Source organism: Bolinopsis microptera, chromosome 2 (assembly GCF_026151205.1).
Source record: "Bolinopsis microptera isolate Bmic1 chromosome 2, MBARI_Bmic_1.0, whole genome shotgun sequence".
NCBI classification, from domain to species: Eukaryota; Metazoa; Ctenophora; class Tentaculata; order Lobata; family Bolinopsidae; genus Bolinopsis; species Bolinopsis microptera.
In genome coordinates, this window is record NC_087073.1 from 9,773,805 (window position 1) to 9,792,241 (window position 18,437).

Below are 18,437 nucleotides of genomic sequence, written 5' to 3' on the forward strand. Positions count from 1 at the left end.
ATGGGTGGTATACACTATACAAGCACATTATTTCATTTCATTTCATATGAATAACTAATAACAATATCGCTCGAATATAAAATATAATTGAGACTTAACCAATTAACTATTAACAACCTTTTTTCTTGAGATCACGAAACTAAACATCGAAAACAGACTATTTAACGTGCAAACCTGAATCTGGCGTTCTCGTTCCTCGACCTTCCGCACCAGTGCCATCTGACTATCCTTCTGATTCTTGAGTTGGGTTGTGTACTCTCCCAGTAATTCCTTCTCTTCTCTCAAGAGTTTCAGTAACTCATCCGCCTGTAAGAATGTGATGGCTAACAGTTAATTTAGATAGTTAATTTAACAGTTAATTTAGATAGTTCAAAAATTAATGTGATCTGATAGTTAAGAGATGATTTTCTGATTGCATATATAAACCAACCTTGATTCTCTCAGACATGAGTTTAAAGTTAGCATCATCTTTCTCTTTGAGCTGCTGCTGGAGTCGCATGTTCTGCTCCTGAAGGTCCTCGAAAGCATTGCCCAGCAGTTCTACGTCCTCGCCTAGAGCTACACTCGTCGCTGACTTCTCCTGTAACCAATCATCATACAAATATCTGAAGTTTATAAACAGGGTGTTCTAGAATTAACTGCAAAAATGTTCGTCAACAAGTTGGATTTGAACACAAAGTTTTGAAGCTGAGCTAGGTAGTTTTAAAACATCATTTCTTGTAGTTAATAGTAATTCCCGAATTTAAAATACAATGACTGATATGAGCAAGATGAATTCTTAGTCTCAAGAAATTGTGCACGTGCACAGTCGCGCCGCGCATTCATAGATCACAGACTATCTATACATCACATCTCCGCAAACAATCCTCGCGCGCGCGCAACTTTTTCGTTGCTTGGTAACGAACGGAAGCAAGCAAGCAAGGAACACGACATATATTTGACCCACCTACTGCAATCTCCAAAATCCACGTTTTTCTGCAAAAACCTCCATTCGTAACCTTTCACTATTGCCTTTTTTCAAAAGGGTGAAAAGGAAAAAATAGTACAGTAGAATGTGGATCCATGGAAATGGACAAATCATTATCTACGTTACCTGAAGTTCCTCCTTGATCTGTTCATTGAGTTTCTTCTCAGCAGCAAGCTGTGCTGATATCTCATCGTCTGACAGACCAGCGGCTCTCTTCTGAGCAGTTTCCAGATCTTTCTCCTTCTTACGCAGATTCTGTGTTAGTTCTGATACCTCCTCCTGTAATCTCTTCTCACTCGCCAGCAACTCCACCTGATAAGAAGGATGTTGCATTTAAATCTGTTGAACTTGCAAAAACACATCACTGCAGGGAACTAACAAAGGGATTTAACCAGCAATGTTATCCTCAAAGTTTAAAATTACAGTTCGGACTTTTGGTAAGTAATAAATTGTTACCTTTGAACGTGATTCTTTGACTGAGCCCTTGAACACATCGAGCAGCAACTTCAACTCCTTCTGATTCTCGTGACTTGTTTTCAGTTGTTTTTGGAGATCCTTGATGGTTGAGGTCAGCTCGTCGATACGCTTTTTGTTTTGCTCTTCCTTTTGTTTGTCCTCTGTTACTGCCAACTCTTTTACAAGTTCCATCGCCTCTGTTCCTTCCAATTCCTAAATGATATAAATAAAAACTCGTATGGATATTAATGTTTCTGATTAAATAAAGAATTTATGTTACGGGAAAGTCGAGCTCTTGGATGCTTAATCATATCATAGATTTATAGAAATACAAACATTCGGTGCGAAATGGTCAGACTTCTTGTTTACTTTATAGAATAACATATAACCGAAACAAGGTTGACATACATTCATGATAACTTAAATATCGAGTAAAAATAAAGGATAATTAATAAACTATAGAAAAAATGAGAGACTGCATGAAGCGAGGCAGTTAGCGAAAGAAACAGTAAAAAGGGCTAAAAATAGCTTATTATTCAGCACAACTCTTACACTCTGACAGAAAGTCTGAAGGTCTTCAGAGTGCTGCAAGGTGTAACAAATCAAGTCAACCCCAGCAACCATAGATACCGAAGCAAGAATCAAATAAATGATAACAAGTTACAATTTTAATTTTTCATATCATTTAAGAATATGCAGACAGAAAGGTTTTAAGATCTCATGCAAATAAAAGAAAAGCTAGGTACAGTTTCGTGAAATTACCTGTTTATCCCTACACTTGGCTATCTGGACAGCTAACTCCGAAGTTCGTTTCTTGCTCCGTGTAACTTCGTTCTTTAACAGGGTGTTGTGCGCTTGTAGACTCTGGATCATGTTCCTCATTTCCTTGTTACTTGGACCTGACCATTTCAAACTGTTATACACCTTTACGAAGAAATATACTACCCCTACTTTGTGCGAAAGGAAAAGTAAAACAGGCCGAGCACGTTTTATGAATTCTCCGGGGACGGGAATCGGATGCAAATATTTCTTAATGATCAGTGTACTATCGATAGGGCAGTTTTCTGTACCTGAGAAGCAACTGGGCGAACAATAATGACCAGATGATCCATCATTTAACATTATTGGTGAAAACTGAACAGGTTATCTTAAGTTTGAAGGTGAACTAACTTAACAAACTGACCAGTTTGTTCATTAGCAGCAAGGTATCGCTGGAACTTAAAGTGGAGCACTTGATAATCTTTCTTTATGTTAGCTAATGCTTCTTCTTTTGCTACAACTTCCTGCTTCATTTTCTTCTGAGCAGCATCTTCCTCGACCTGAAGTTATTTGTATACTTTTTGGATTTTTTAACGTTTGAAAGTACAATCATCGATTATATATTTAACAAAGACACAATTATATTGTTATGATATATGTGCACATGATAAATGAACAAATAAATGCCCATACCTCAATTTGTTCAAGTTGAAGTAGATGCTGTTGACAGCGCTGAGCTAAAAGGTGTTTTGTCTCCTCTAGCTGCTGCTTTACTTGCTCATTTTCGTTGTAAAGCAAGGTAAACTGTGCTTGTAACGATTTAAAGTTGTTTTGTAGAGAAGTGTCTGATGCACTTTTTCCAATTCTTTGTTCTAGTTTCATCAGCTCAAGTTCCTGAGTTAATAATAAGTTAAATCACGTGATGTGTTCACTGTTCTTACTGCTTCATAACTGCTTATAATATTGTAATAATATCATGACGTTCACTGTCATGCTATAATATGCTGCATATTAACCAAACTCTTCTTATAGCATGTCACTTTATCCAAGGTTAGTCAGTAGCTAACTTAATAGTTAATACCGTGTACAAATAACAGGAGGTGACCGGGACATGATTTCAGGCCTGACCGGGACCGGGACCGGGACCGGGACCAGGATACAAAATGTGACTTGACCGGGACCGGGACCGGGACCGGGATCATAAATCACTAAAATCAGCATTTGACCGGGACCGGGATGAAAAATGTGACTTGACCGGGACCGGGACCGGGACCGGGATAGCTCAAAATTGCCAATCCCGGTACCGGGATTCCCGGTACCGGTTATTCCGGTCGATTACTGGTTAATTCATGATCATAATTTATTACTCAAACTTGTTTAGCAATTTTAAACATTGTTTTATTTGGCTCAGAGGATGTTTAAAGATGAAATTCACAATGAATGAAAGGAAAAACTTAAAATCACAGTGAATGAAATTATGTAAAAGATCCCGGTCAAAATCCCGGCAAATTTGAGTGATTGACCGGGACCGGGACCGGGACCAAGACCAAGAATCCTGAATTAACCGGGACCAGGACCGGGACCGGGATCATAAATCAGCATTTGACCGGGACCGGGATAGCTCAAAATTGCCAATCCCGGTACCGGGATTCCCGGAACCGGGAATCCCGGTCACCTCCTGACAAATAAGTTGCAGTCATAAAACCTGTTGCTACAAGCTCAAGAAGAGTATGATATATGCTAACGGGTCTTAGAAAAACAAATCTCACAATAAGTCCCCACATGAATTAAAGATCAGAATACCGAAATAATATTAGTATCTGCAGTTGTTAAACTGTTATCACCCACCTTCACAACATGCTCAAATCTAGCTTGTAACTCCTGCAACTCCTTGAGCCTCTCATCAGCTAGTAGTTGCAGTTCTGAAGAATTTCCGGCATCCTCCTCCTCCTCCTTAGTTTCCCCAGCAGGCGCAGCGCTGTTACAAGTTATCGTGTGCGCAAGTTGCTGTTGCTGTTTTATTAGATCTGATAGTCGGCGTTTGTGTCGTTCTACTTGTTCCCTGGCTTTTTCGTTCTCGTATGACAACCTGAGAATAAATCATGTTAGCTGAATTAATGTTTTAATATTAACCAACCTGGTAATTTGATCGTTTATTAATAGACAACTAAATTTGTTTTAACCATTGCCAAATCACCTTGAAACTTGATCATGAAGATCTCTGATCTTGTTGTCTTTCATTCGAAGAGTATCCTCAAAATTTGAAACTTTATGTGAAGCAGTCCTTTCTTTCTCTGTTATCTCGAGAAACTTGTTTTGTAATCTCTCGATTTCTTGTCTCATCTGACCATTTTCTTCCTTAACTATCTCCTCCAAATCACAGTCAGCAGAACCAAACAACTCTCCATTTGCTCTCCAAATCTGCCTTGATTGTTCAATGAGCTCTAGAAGTTTGGAGATGATGGAGTTTGTGAATTGCTGTTTCTCAGCTAACCCCTTTTCAAGTCCTTCCCCAGTGTCATCAGCACCTAAACGTTCTAAAAACATTGCCACTCCTTCTGAGTAAGCTGAAATACATTACAAATTATCTAAAAGATTGAAAATTGAGTACACAATTGAGTGCACAATTAATTAATTCCAAATTAATTAAATTCCAAAAAGTCTCGTTAAAACTATGAGAAGTTGAGTAGCATCACAAAAATTGAGTAGAGGTCTGAATACTAGAATCAGTGAATCTAGGCTTACCGTCATCTTTTTCTGGAGGATTATCATCAAATTGTGACAGTAAATTCAGGACATCATTTTCCAACTGACAATAAGATAGGATTTAAATTTAAAACAAAAATTAAAAACTTGTTTAAAAATAGCTTTGAATATGATCATAAGGACACGTTTTTTTTGAAAAAGTGAAAATGACTTTGAGTGCCATGACACTTTTGACAATGAAAGTAAAATGACTAGTAACTAGAAAGTGTTGCACAGAAATGCCTTCAATCTTAACTGCCCCTGTAAGGAAAATCCATTATATTAGTTAGTTAATATGTCATAATATAGTACCAAGGTAGTGCCAGTTTTCAGCATTTTGGACTATAATGTTTAAAACGCCCGTAAAAAACTGAATTTTGCGACTTTTCTGTTCAAAATTCAGATTATGTCTCAGAATTATTCAAAGAATATTTGGATTGGGGTAGGAATACTTGAACTGTGCTCAAAATAAGCAAAAAGTCATTTGTTTGGTAAAATTTCTAGTTTGGTTGAAGGGGTTGTACAAGGCCCATACTTTCGATCAGCTTGTGAATGAACTGTAACAACTTTCAAGAAACGTTGGTCTGTAATAATGTAACCTAGGAAAAACCTATTGTGTGCCTGTATTCAGTAAAAATTCACTCACAAAATTACAATTGAGTTTTTTTACATTGCAGTAGCTAGACAGCAACAAATTAGAACGTTTTTCAATCATACTGTCGAGATTAAGTCTGCTCAACAGCATTCTGTTCGAAAATCAACTTAAGAGTGTGTCAGTTTTCAGTAAAAAGTCATTTTTAGGTCAAATTCATCACGATTAAAAATTCGAAAGAAATGACTCTTTGCTGAATATTGGCACTATACAATTGATGTCTGACAGCATAAGCAGGTTCATCAAGATGATTCTTTACAAAATCTAACGATATTGTGTGTTCTAATTCAGCAAAAAGTCATTTTATAAATAATATTTTTAGCTTAAAATCTTCATAGAAATGACTTTTTGCTGATTATTGGCACGATAAAGTAGATTTCTGACAACAATATCATGTTCATCATGGAAATTTGGGACATACTATTGATGTTTGAAGTTCATTGTGCCAGTTTTAAGTTAGTTATAGCAGGTTATCACAACACTGCTTACAAAGCACAAATTTTATGTGATTTACCATTGGTATATGCCTAGAAAAAGAAGTCATTTTAAGCTGAATAATGGCACACAGTGCAACAAAATTGTGCCACATTAAACAAAAAAGGCACACCACTCCCTCAAACAATATTCTGAACTAAAAGGAGTGCCATTTAGCAGTAAGAATGACTATTTCTGTCAAATAAGTCACTTTTTACTGATTTTCAGGACACATTTGTTGTTTAAGGGGGCCGGGGGGGGTCTTCATCAAAATTCTCTCGAAATTGACTTTATGGTTGTTTCTGGTAGAAGGGAGTGATATCTACCAGCTGCTTTTGGTCCCATGGAAAAATATTGTTCCTAGCCGAAATTATCGCCGGTCTAAGGTCAGCGCTTATGTGTAATTGTATTGCGCGAGCGATTTTCAATCGCAAATTCTGAAAATCGAGTCTAAAAATCTATCTTCTCCTACATTTTTTGAGAAATCACCCTGAAACTTTCAGGATATGTTCTAGGGACCATTTAGAAGAGATCGTTCAAGCCAAAATTTTGAGATAGGCCTTTAAAAAATTTTTATTAAATTTTGAAAATCTTGGACCTGAAAAAATCGTAAAAAAACGAGGTCCAAGATTTTCAAAATTTAATAAAAAATTTTTAAAGGCCTATCTCAAAATTTTGGCTTGAACGATCTCTTCTGAATGGTCCCTAGAACATATCCTGAAAGTTTCAGGGTGATTGCTCAAAAAATGTAGGAGAAGATAGATTTTTAGACTCGATTTTCAGAATTTGCGATTGAAAATCGCTCGCGCAATACAATTACACATAAGCGCTGACCTTAGACCGGCGATAATTTCGGCTAGGAACAATATTTTTCCATGTGACCAAAAGCAGCTGGTAGATATCACTCCGTTCTACCAGAAACAACTATAAAGTCAATTTCGAGAGAATTTTGATGAAGACCCCCCCCGGCCCCCTTAAATTTTCAGGATATACCTAAAATAAGATTCGTATCTGCAACATAAACAATTTGGTGGTTTGAGATAATTAATAATGCTGATATTGACTTACAATAGTTGGTAATTCCCACGCTGGCTGCAGCAGTCACTACAGCTGATTAGTGGCACTCTAATATTATTATCTGTTTTTGACCCCTTTATGAACACATTACTTTTCGAAATAGATGCTTAAACTAACACTTGTACACCCATGGATCAAGAAATAGACAATTTTTGTCTTTTTACATCATTTATCTATATGACTGATATGCTGAATTTGGGCACTCGGGACATAATTGAGTGTAAGCAGTACAGAGTTCAAGCCGTCTTTTAACTGATTAATGGCACCTTCAATCTAAAAGTCAATAAGGTGACTGAAAAAGAGAACTGAAATTTCGATACTTATTTCATCAATTAAAAAAAGATAAATTTCAAGCTGATACATGTGTGACTTTTTGCTGATGGCTCGCACATAGACATGTAAGAATAAGTTTAAAGACACAACCAAACATTATCTTATCCAGAAAATAGCACAGTCACGCCTTGATCTTTTTAATATTTTGACAAGAACCATCAATAGAGCAGTCGTATTCAGATATAAAAATGACTTTTTGCTGGATTCTGTCACTTACTGGAATTGCTAATAATGACTAAAATGCTGAAAACAGTTACTCGCTCCAATCTACTAGTGTTATGTGAACAATATTTGAGCAAAATATGGCGAAATCAATGGAATTAGGTAATTGGAGGTTAAAATGGTTTGCTGAAAAAAACGTGTCCATAATGTTAAATTTTGATTCTCACGATTTTATCAACAATGTCAATATGCCAGACTTACCCTCTCCCAAAATCTTCCAACTGTGCTTATTGTAGAATCATGCATTTCTTTCGCTTTTTCAAGGTTTACATTCTTTGATTTTAGGTCCTTCACTTCAGATCTCAGCCACTCCAACTTCATTGATAAGTTCTTGTTCTGCACCAAAAGAACCTTTGCATCCAATTCTTCCTGCAATGGGAATAAAATGATAATCATATGTTTATAAGTGTAAAACACTATTAGCATATAATTATGTCTGTACCAGATACTCAGTAATTTTCAAACAAGCAACCACCGCTTTATGTCATGTTAGCATCCATTTGGCCAAATCTGCAATTGAAATAGTGTGTATAATTTATCCCTTGCTGCACACTCTTTAACAGCTAGCAGCAAATACCAACAACTAGTTGTCCAGATCTGCCCCTCAACAATTGAAATAGTACAAGTGTATAATTTATCCCTTGCTGCACACTCTTTGACAGCTAGCAGCAAATACCAATACATACAAATACCAATACAACAACTAGTAGCTGAAATAATATAAAATGTGACTTCTTACCTGATTGGAGACAAGGCCAATTGCATAGAATGAACATTCTGTTGCTGGTCTTTTTGCTACTGTTGAGGCTGCAAATTCAGGTCCTCGCTTGGACATTCCTAGACAAAAATATAATAATAATATAATGGAAAGCAAACTTTCCTTTCCTTTCCTAAATACTCATACATAAAGTGATATTGTAGTGGGATTCATTTGTATTTTTTCTTGATTGAAGCTAAGCCTGATCTGTATTATTGGATTTGATTTGATTTGGACTGTAAGAAATTCAAATTTGGTAAAACACATGCAAAAAAGTAACAAAATAACTACACGTTAGTCTGTATTAAACTTCCCGGCTACAATTCCTATTTTCTAGCCTAACATGAAGGATTCCTACTAGGTTCACAAGATGGGTCACACAAGATAAACAAAATTTAAGGATAATCTGTACGGAACTTCACAGCTACAATTCCTTTGTTTTTTCTAGCCTTGCACAATTTTAGGTTGGTCTGTACGGTACTTCCCGGACATGGATACTATTCTTTGTTTCCGTAGCCTTCCATGAAGGATATCTACTAGGTTAAAAAGATAGGGCACACAACTGTCACTACAGTGATAGAGTTGTGATTAAAACTTCGTGACTAAGAATAAACTACTCTACTCCTCGACTTAAGTGTTGTATCACAATAAACCTTTCATTGATCTTTTTATATTGGATGTGTCGTATCATCTGGCTGTGATGTCGATAACGAGGAGGAGCACATCACACAAGTGAGAAGACCTAGATTACTGGGTGTGAATATCGGACAAAAAGGTAAGTCATCAGCTAATATGTTATATGAGAAAAAGGGGGGGGGGGGGGGGGGGGGCAACCCATGTAGCTGAAACACCTCTCAGCAAGTAGACCAAAGTGGCTCTTGCTTGTGAACTGTGCATCAACTACCCGCCGAAGCAAAAATTTACATTAACTAATCTAGGAGACCTCAAAGCTTGTCTTCTGAGGGATTACGTTTAAGGAAACGTTTTGCAGTTCAAGATGCTGGGCCGTTGATCTTCCTCTGATCCCCTCAGTGCAATGAGTGTACTTCTTAACAGATCAAATCTGAACCGTGTTCTGATGTGATTTTTGACTTGGCTCTTGGCTTTTTTTTTGTGGTCAGCCATCATCTCAGAGACACGATCTACAAACACAGTGCAGAGCAGACCCATACCTCCGGAGGTTGTGAAGACTAGACATTATATGAGTGATTAAATATGAACAAGACTTCGCTTCTTTCTACTTTAGAGTGTTCTCAATGTCGTTCAAAGTGTACATTTTGTTCTCCTTAATGAAATTATCTAGAAAACGAGACATGAGGTTTAAAAATTAATACAGATGGATGATCGGGTAACTATATTTGTGGTAACATCCCAACAACAACTGTTCAATCAAGTAGCGCTCGATTTTGAAATAATTTTCAATAAGCGCCGCGCACATGCGTTTACTTAAAATCTACTAAATAATCATTTGCATTTTATTTGTTATTTTATATTTAATACGGCCAGGTAGCGCAGTTGGTTAGAACGCCTGTCGCAATCGTTAGGTTGCGAGTTCGAAACCCACTGACTGCCTGGTCGTGGGGTGAGCGTCGTCGACGTTCAGCTAAGGATCATAAGTGGTCTATGCAGCCCCCCGGTCTACTCAGCCGAATACTCGAGAAATCGGGTGTGAGGGTTAAATGAGGAGCTGCACATTGCAGCAAAGTCTCGGACGAATAAAGTATGGTACACACTACCTTAACCGTCACTGGCCAAAAAGATCCTTCGGCTTCCTGTAATTGGCTGGTTGCACTTGTGTAACATTGTGGCTGTTGGAATACACCGAAGTAAAATAAGTGTCTTGATAAAAAAAATATTATCAATATTATCAATGAAAGGGTTAAAAACGCATATCATCACACATCAACTAGAACTAACTTTTTTTCACTTATGGGCTTGCCACGCAAATATAATAGTATAAGTGTTTCCCGAAAACACTTCTTAGCAAATAACTATTTAATTGACGGATGTTACTCGTCTAAATTTCTTCGAAATAGCGCGCGCCGCTTCCTTCGTGGCAAAAACTATGAAATAGCTTGCGCCGGGCCAAAGCATTAACAATGGTCAAAAATAACTACAAAAGTAAACATTCATATTGCAATGTAAAACAAAATTAGAAACTGAAATTATTTATTTTTCTATGTTTAATGGTTAAATTTCACCTATTCACATTCGATACGTACTATACACTTATTTTTGAGGCTTGGCTAAATGTTAATTGCGCGGCGTACATGTACATCTGGAAATATAGGAAAAAATCGAGCGCTACCATTAAAATTCCTATAAACCCTTTATCCTGTGACTAAACATGCGTTAAACTTTTTTATGGTTCATTCGTCTAACTTCAAAATGGCCCAATTTCATTAATATGTAATACCATCAAGTACGATCTTATTATTTGGACAAGTTGTTGTCACTATATGATTGTTATACTACATAATTGCAACATACTGAGAGAGTGCTTCCAAAGTAAAAATGTTTACTATCGCCACGACTGGATTAAATAGCATGTTATCAACCTACCACACTGCTAGTTCTCTTGCCCTTATATATATATATATATATATATATATTAATATAATTACGTTCCTAATACTGCCGTATCTAGAGTCTAGACTAGTGTATATATGAAACCTTTACTAGGTTGCCGTTTGGTGTGAGCATTAGCGAACAGCACACTCAACGCTTTGCCCCATCAAACTATATCTAAATTATTTAGAGATTGAAAACCATGATACTACTACTACATGATACTCAAGCATCAATTTAGGAATCCATTTAGACAGGGCGCCTGCCCGCCGGCACTGAAGAGTGATTACAGAATTAAATAGTATTGTGTTAGAAGTTACACTCAGTAAAATTACTCCTGTGTCCCAGTAAAAACGGGTGCTAATATTAATTAAAATTTCTTACAATTACAATTGACAACAGAGTTATTTAACAGCCTTGGGCTTGTGGCTTAGCTCTGGCTGGACCCTGTACCCCTGGCCCTTTGCGCGGGTATCTATAGCTATAGCGCGAGCGTGCACGTACGTTTATTCTTGGCCGATAATCTGACCCCTGACATAATGCTATATGGGGCAGTGACTGTAATTTTCTACAACAATTACTAAATCATCCATCCATAAAGTGATTTACAAAATGACACATAAACCTTGTGTCTCGGTGTTCACTTAAACAGTACTTGGCGGCTGAGCTGTGATCAGCCGCGCGCTGAACCAGTGTTGCAAAGTAAAAATTGTGTATTTTTTGTACATTTTTGAGTGTAAATTAATTTATTAATTTATCACTTGTACACATCATAAATTATTTTATTATTATAATAAAACCACTTCTGTGAAATGTTTATTTTGACTTTAAATATTTGAACTAAATATGAATTGATTGTGGGTAAAAAATAAAATTTTGTTTCACTAAAATTTTGTTTTACTAAAATTTTGTTTTACTATGGCCGCATCATTGCCGGTGGGCAGGCGCAGAGAACTCGTTAATCGAATATTATTGATTATATTTTATGACAATGAATTATGAATTTCGATTAATTTACATTTATTTGGTCTCCAATTATTGAACTGCGGAATTTTGTTGCCTCAACACCGTATTATGACTGAATGGTCGAGCATTGATTATTGAAAGGAAAAGAAATATGACACAAATCATCATGTGCAGTTTAGCAGTAGGGTGTGGCTCACTAGGACCACTGGGCCAATCGGCAAAAAGGGGTTCGGAAAAGCCATTATTGACACTTGAGTCCTTGATCTTGTCGATGGTGCACTGGGCATTTTGAGCTGCCATCCTTCAGCTTCTGTCGATTGAAATTATTATTAATCCATTTGCATTAGTTGGGGCAATCAGCCAACGCGCGGCTTTTATAGTTTTCTATGATATGTTTAATCTGTAATAAAAGATCAAAATTCAAATTTGTATTCCTTAAAACAATTTGTTTGGCATTTGGCTGCTCATAGATGTCAGTTGATGGCTGCCTGCTGCGATATTTCTAATGATTGTAAAAATTTTAGACATGAGACATAAGAACAGTTTTGCAGTTTTAAAAAACTACTCAAAGCTATCAGTTAATACATCCACTGATTTCCAGGGTTTAACTTAATAGATTGTTCATTATTACGCACATGGTGTCTTTCCTTTATCATTAAACTTGCTCCTGCTCTTGTCAAGCCAGTATTACAGCAAACCTCAATCATGTTCAGCGACATTTATTAATTTTACTATTTTCATTTTGTTAATCAATTTGATGCATTTTTGCCCTTGAGTGATTGAAGTAGCAGGTAAGTATACGTGTTTAAATTATCAAAGTAACGATTATGCTTTTTATGTTACTCTTTGTGAATCACTATCAGTACCATGATATTATAATTATTGTTAGAGACTGTTTAAAATGACTTGATCATGCTCAAAAGAGCACACTTATGGCAGACCTGGAACGAACTCTTGCGGATATATCTTATATTATAACTGTAAATGAGCCAAACACTACTAAACCGATTACTCTCCCAGATCCAAGGTAAGGAAATCTTCTTTTTTTGCCGATTTCCATACTCATATTTTGATGATTTTCGTGCCAGATTAGATTTAGTAGTTAGCCAAATTGAGCAATTTGCAAAGGATCATCCAGTAATAACTGTTTATATAACAGATACAACATTAATAATAATACGGAACATTTCAGTGTTCACTTTGTTGTGGAGAAATACTTAGAAGAGAATGAACAGATCAGTTTCGATATCATCTTAAGTGAAAGAATTGGGTACACTCTCTTCAAGAGATTCATATTTGATGGATATTCTGGATTTTCAAAAAAGTGTATTGATTTCTATGAAATGATTTCTGAATACAGGTGTTTAGACTGTACAGTTACACGAAAACCAATTGCCAAAGAGATATACAAAAGATTCATCATGCCTGACTTACTTGCTATGGATCAAAGTTTTGACTCTGAGTTAGCATCATATGTTAATGACTGTTTATCCAAAGATGAAACAGACTTGAACCTATTTGATGTAAGTTAGTGAACTAAAAGTAATGTTCAAAAATAAAATCTATTAGATGACTAATACAACCAATTCATAAATGCAAAGAGAGTTGGCATTTCTTATTATTAACCTGCGTATAGTGTATAGTATTAGTGTTACAATGTAATATAATTGTAATGTATCTAAATTAATAACTTCAATGTCATATGATATTATCTTATTGTCCTTTCCAGGCCTACAACAATGTTATCAAAGAATACCTCATACTGGAAGAGTTCCCAACTTTCATTTTGAGCAATCATTACACTAGATATCTGCAATGGAAGTTCGTAGAAATAAATGGTAAAATCAAAAAGGATGACTTTGTAAAACATCGAATTATTGGTAGAGGAGGCTTTGGAGAAGTTCATGGATGTCTGAAGATTGATACTGGTAAAATTCTACTGACTTAATTTTTCATGTTTGTTATTGCCTAATTAGTTGACTAAATATTGACCATCAAAAAGCTATTATTTAAGAATATTATACTATGATAATATTATAGTAAAATCAAAAAAATAGGATTAGATGAGAAGGATAGTTAATTTGATGATTTCCAGGTCATATGTTTGCCATCAAATATCTGAACAAGAAGCGCCTGAAGAAAAAAGGAGGAAAAACAACAGCATTTGAGGAGCGTGAAATGCTTTTAAAGTTCGACAGTCCATTTATTGTTGGCCTAAATTATGCATTCCAAACCGAGGAGAAGTTGTGTTTTGTCTTAGATCTCATGAGAGGTTAGTCAAGATGATGTCATTTTATGATTAATAGATTACTAACAATCATCTCAGTTTTCAAAGTATAAGGCCTAAACGTTTGTTTTGACACTTGACATCGATAAACAATCAGCTTTCAGTATGTATCAGGTATAGGCTTTCAGATTTCAAAACTGACTTGCCTCACCTCCCCACTATAACCAATGTCTTTGCTACAGTGAACTTTTCTAAAAGTCTAAAACATGGCCCCTCCTACCATCAGCCACGTCTATTACATTTGCTAAATTTGCATAATATTTAACATTTTATTACAGGCGGTGATCTGAGCTATCATTTGAATCAGAGGGGACAGTTCTCAGAAGATGAAACTCGATTTTATGCTGTAGAAATTATTCTTGGATTGGAACTCATGCACAGTAAAGATATTGTCTATCGGGATCTCAAAGTGAGGATTTTTGTCTTTAATTCGCCAATCTCCTTAAAAATATACAGTACCATAATAATTGTATCATAATAATATAGATAAATAAATATAGCAATGTTACTACTTACTACTATATTCATCATTCATATTGTATGATATGATATTGATGACTGATCACAAAAAAATCTCTGATGTTTTAGTCTTTTTGCTCGGGTTCCACTGGCCTTTATTCTCAGCCAGCTAACATTTTGATGGATGATGCCGGACACATTAAAATCTCCGACCTTGGTTTGGCTACAGACTTCCGTAAAAAGAAACCTAAACTTGCCGTGTAAGTTTCCAACTCAAGCAAAGTTTAAAATCAAAGACTGAATATTGGTTTCTTTAATGTGAGAGTTTTTACAACTGCCTGAATCAACATCAATAGTCACACAATTGTGGTTATACTGATATTATTTAATCTAGGGGTACACCAGGGTACAGAGCACCAGAGGTTCTACGCGGAAAACCATACGATTACTGTGCTGACTGGTTTACATTCGGCTGCACCCTTGTCAAACTGCTCACAGGGTAATTACTAATTTGTATAATTAAGTTAATTTTTCTTTCGATCATTTTTTCATTACATATTATTATATTTGTATCCTGACTGTCATGGGGGTGACGGGATGGAATACAAGATTAATGGTTAAATAGAACAAACAGTAAATTGATGCACATTATATGACTAAAGTAATCAGTAATAAAGTAACTCATGTTATTTTTAGAAAGTGCCCTCCTACTCCATCAGCAGAGAGCAACTCTTTACAACCACAGATGGTTTACCCTGACGATTTCACGCCGGAACTTGTTTCGTTGTTAACAGGCTTACTTCGGTACATTCCAGAGAAGAGACTTGGATATAATGGTGCTGCTGAAGTGAAAATCCATGGATGGTTTCAGTCGGTGGATTGGACGTTAGCTAATAAACTTGGTCTTGAACCGCCATTTGCTCCTTCAAAGGGGGAGGTACATGCTCTTGATCCTGTTGACATCGGTTGGTGTAATCTATTTCTTTTAAAACATCTTTGTCAAGAGCAGATTTATTGACATAGTTCGTCAAAGTATATCGATTCAGACATTGAAGGATATTCTTCAGCTTACGATATAAGGCTCATTTTATACCCCAATAAATCTTGCAGATTTTAATCGAAAATTATTATTTCGGTAAATTTCAATTTTTACAGGTACATTCAATGATGATGATATAAGGGATGTCGAGTTAACCAAAGAAGATGAGGAATTCTTTAAGAGTTTCGACATTTCCCCATCGGACCGGTGGCAGCGAGAAGTTCTTGGTGATAGCACATGGTCCTCATTTGACGTTGCCAATCAGAACGCTGACAAGTGGGAGTTGAACAAACGGAAGTCTTGTACTTTTTACTGTGGAGCTAACAGTTCTTTGGAGTGCAAATGTACATTGGAGGTATTGATTGTACAACACAACAAATTATTCAAAAGTTCAAAATGTGTCATATTTTAAAATTGTATTATCTGTTAAAAGGAATATGGTCCTATGGAAGCATGTTTTGCTACTTGATTTTATCATTGTTAATAGGTTAATAGAAATAGTTCAATAGTCACACGTTTTACTGTTTTAAAAGACATCTATAAAATGTTTCAAATGTATGTCATGTTAATGACAGTAGTCAAATATCACTCACTATTTCTAACATTCTAATTCTCAGGGTTATATGCTGAAGCTTGGTGGGATGTTTCTTACCAGTTGGCAAAAGAGCTACTTTAGTTTGTTACTGAATCATTCGAATGGAGAACAGACCCTTTTGTAAGTTTTATAAGACGTACATAATATAATTTATAAGTACATAATATAATTATAATTACTATTATATAATAATAATAAATCGAAGTTTAAGAACACCACTATTAAGTTAACATATAATACTCAGCAGTGTTTAATCTAGCTATCTAGATTCTAGTCATCTCAGAAACTATCATGGTAAAAGTTAGGACTGCTATCATGTACTTGAAAATATATCGTTCATACTAAAATCAGAGAAGAAAGCTTAAGATTAAAGAACTAACACTAAATATAGGCCAAAATCATAATAATGATAAGATACTGCTTTCGATGAAGCGCATGTTTAATTTTAATTAAGTAAAACCGCCCTGATTCATACAGTAAGATGCTTATTGTAAGATTACCACCATAAGTAAATAAGGTAAACGTTCAGGCTGATAAACCTCTGAACACAATCTATCTTGATGAACTTGTAGCGATAAAGGAATGTCGATATAAGGATCACTCTAAATGTATCCGTCTAGATGTAATGTACAGAAAAAATAAAACTCGTACCCCCGATCTAGTCCTTCTCAGATGTGAGGTAGTTATACACTATACAGTGGTTATTTTAAACTAATAACTTTGCTGATTTATAATGTTTTAATAAAACCAAGCTTGGTACAGTAAAAAAATAATAACCTTATGCTCGATCATTATATATGATACTTGTTGCATCTTATTTTATGATTTGTTTCCAAATTAAGTAATATGTAATAATGTAATACCTGCACTCTGCAGACGGAAATGGAATTTGACCAGTGGATGAAAAATTTGACTAGAAATTTGGAAGATTACCGTTGTCAAGTGAAGATGGACAGCTCCAAAAGATTGTCCGCTGATACGGAGACTGAGGATGGATGGGCTCTGGTGGACTCTTTTGAGAGTTCAGAAGATCCAGTATCGTACCAAATTAATTAGTTCTAGACGCTAATGTAGCCACTTTGTATAGTATACAGTATACACGTGGCTAATTTAACCACATTGTACACAGTGTACACGTGTATACTATACAATGTAACCACATTGTATAGTATACAATATACAGGTGGCTAATGTAACCACATTGTATAGTATACAGTATACACGTGGCTAATGTAACCACATTGTATAGTATAAATAGTATACAGTATACAGGACACAGGTGGCGAAATAAAACTAGATTTCTTCTTTTATGTAGATTATAGATGATAGTGTTCAGAATAGGATTTTTTGATTTAAACTCGTTATAATTATATGGTATGTACGACAATGCTCAATCGAACGAATTTACTAGCTTTGATGCTTTAAGGTCTTAAAAGTTTTAAAGAGTTTAACATTTGGAAGAGACTATTTTGGTATAATTTTTGCATTACTGTGAACTATAATAATGGACCCACATTTGCCTCAGCTCTTTGCTTTCCTCAAATTCTGCAGTTTTATAAGTAAGCAACGATTTCAGTGCGGTATACATTTTTTAGTTTAATTGCATTTAATCAACCTACGTTTTTGTTTGTATGAAAAGTAGCGATCATTATTGTTTTTTTATTTCGTATTTTTGATGATTTTTATATCGATTGATTAATGTCAGAATATTTTGTATATGACCAAGTCATAATTTGTGTGTAGAATTGCTGGCCAAAATTTTGTTGTAAATTGCCAGATAAGTCTGACCTGATTTGTTGATGATGTAAATTATAACGATTGATTTAGATTTGTATCAATGCATTGTAAATATGAAAACAATTTTTGTGACGACGAGTTTTCAGATTTGTATTATCCACATTGAGTTAGCATGATTATTAGCAATTAAATAAACTTATTCATTCTAATAACTAGCATATCTAGAAAAAAAAAATTGTCCGAAACTCAAATTTTTATTCAAGAGGTTTCGTAAATGCTTCTGAATAAAAGGTCTTTCATCATGATTGTCACTCATTACCCAACATATACTAAAAATCAGTTTC

At 35.5% G+C, this 18,437-nt stretch overlaps 2 protein-coding genes across 4 annotated transcripts in view; one reads left to right on the forward strand and one right to left on the reverse strand.

Annotated features, from left to right (window-relative positions):
- The window catches only part of LOC134811547 (E3 ubiquitin-protein ligase BRE1A-like), an 84,198-nt gene that overhangs the window by 1,459 nt on the left and 64,302 nt on the right, over positions 1–18,437 (reverse strand). The window contains exons 2-14 of one of the 2 annotated variants that reach the window (XM_063818483.1): positions 8,425–8,522; positions 7,887–8,054; positions 4,928–4,991; positions 4,380–4,749; positions 4,031–4,271; positions 2,876–3,076; positions 2,607–2,742; positions 2,186–2,322; positions 1,976–2,008; positions 1,424–1,636; positions 1,094–1,279; positions 431–580; positions 175–306 (exon numbers count right to left, since the gene is read on the reverse strand). In XM_063818483.1, the coding sequence (XP_063674553.1) occupies positions 175–306; positions 431–580; positions 1,094–1,279; positions 1,424–1,636; positions 1,976–2,008; positions 2,186–2,322; positions 2,607–2,742; positions 2,876–3,076; positions 4,031–4,271; positions 4,380–4,749; positions 4,928–4,991; positions 7,887–8,054; positions 8,425–8,520 (2,127 nt within the window). In that variant the 5' untranslated portion in view covers positions 8,521–8,522. The remainder of the gene's footprint in view (positions 1–174; positions 307–430; positions 581–1,093; positions 1,280–1,423; positions 1,637–1,975; positions 2,009–2,185; positions 2,323–2,606; positions 2,743–2,875; positions 3,077–4,030; positions 4,272–4,379; positions 4,750–4,927; positions 4,992–7,886; positions 8,055–8,424; positions 8,523–18,437) is intronic. The other variant, XM_063818484.1, reaches the window with a different exon arrangement.
- On the forward strand, positions 12,847–18,225 carry LOC134826455 (G protein-coupled receptor kinase 3-like). Of its 2 annotated transcripts, XR_010161701.1 has the most exons (12): positions 12,847–13,003; positions 13,169–13,499; positions 13,706–13,904; positions 14,072–14,248; positions 14,542–14,672; positions 14,888–14,982; positions 15,117–15,221; positions 15,419–15,687; positions 15,878–16,116; positions 16,379–16,476; positions 16,886–17,035; positions 17,233–18,225. XR_010161701.1 is itself a non-coding variant. In XM_063838835.1 (11 exons), exons 1-11 carry the CDS (start codon positions 12,909–12,911, stop codon positions 17,258–17,260), a joined length of 1,767 nt encoding a protein of 588 aa, XP_063694905.1. In that variant the 5' UTR covers positions 12,848–12,908; the 3' UTR covers positions 17,261–18,225. The 2 variants fall into 2 exon arrangements, 1 of the variants encoding a protein (XP_063694905.1); XM_063838835.1 differs by lacking the exon at positions 16,886–17,035 and having other exon boundaries at positions 12,848–13,003.

What these genes read in the sequence shown, in the direction of transcription:
- LOC134826455 (XM_063838835.1), top strand. Translation starts at nt 12,909, where the DNA reads ATGGCAGACCTGGAACGAACTCTTGCGGATATATCTTATATTATAACT. An exon ending in AAGAAACCTAAACTTGCCGT is followed by an intron (nt 14,983 to 15,116) that starts GTAAGTTTCCAA and finishes TATTTAATCTAG; the next exon opens with GGGTACACCAGGGTACAGAG. An exon ending in AGTGCAAATGTACATTGGAG is followed by an intron (nt 16,117 to 16,378) that starts GTATTGATTGTA and finishes TCTAATTCTCAG; the next exon opens with GGTTATATGCTGAAGCTTGG.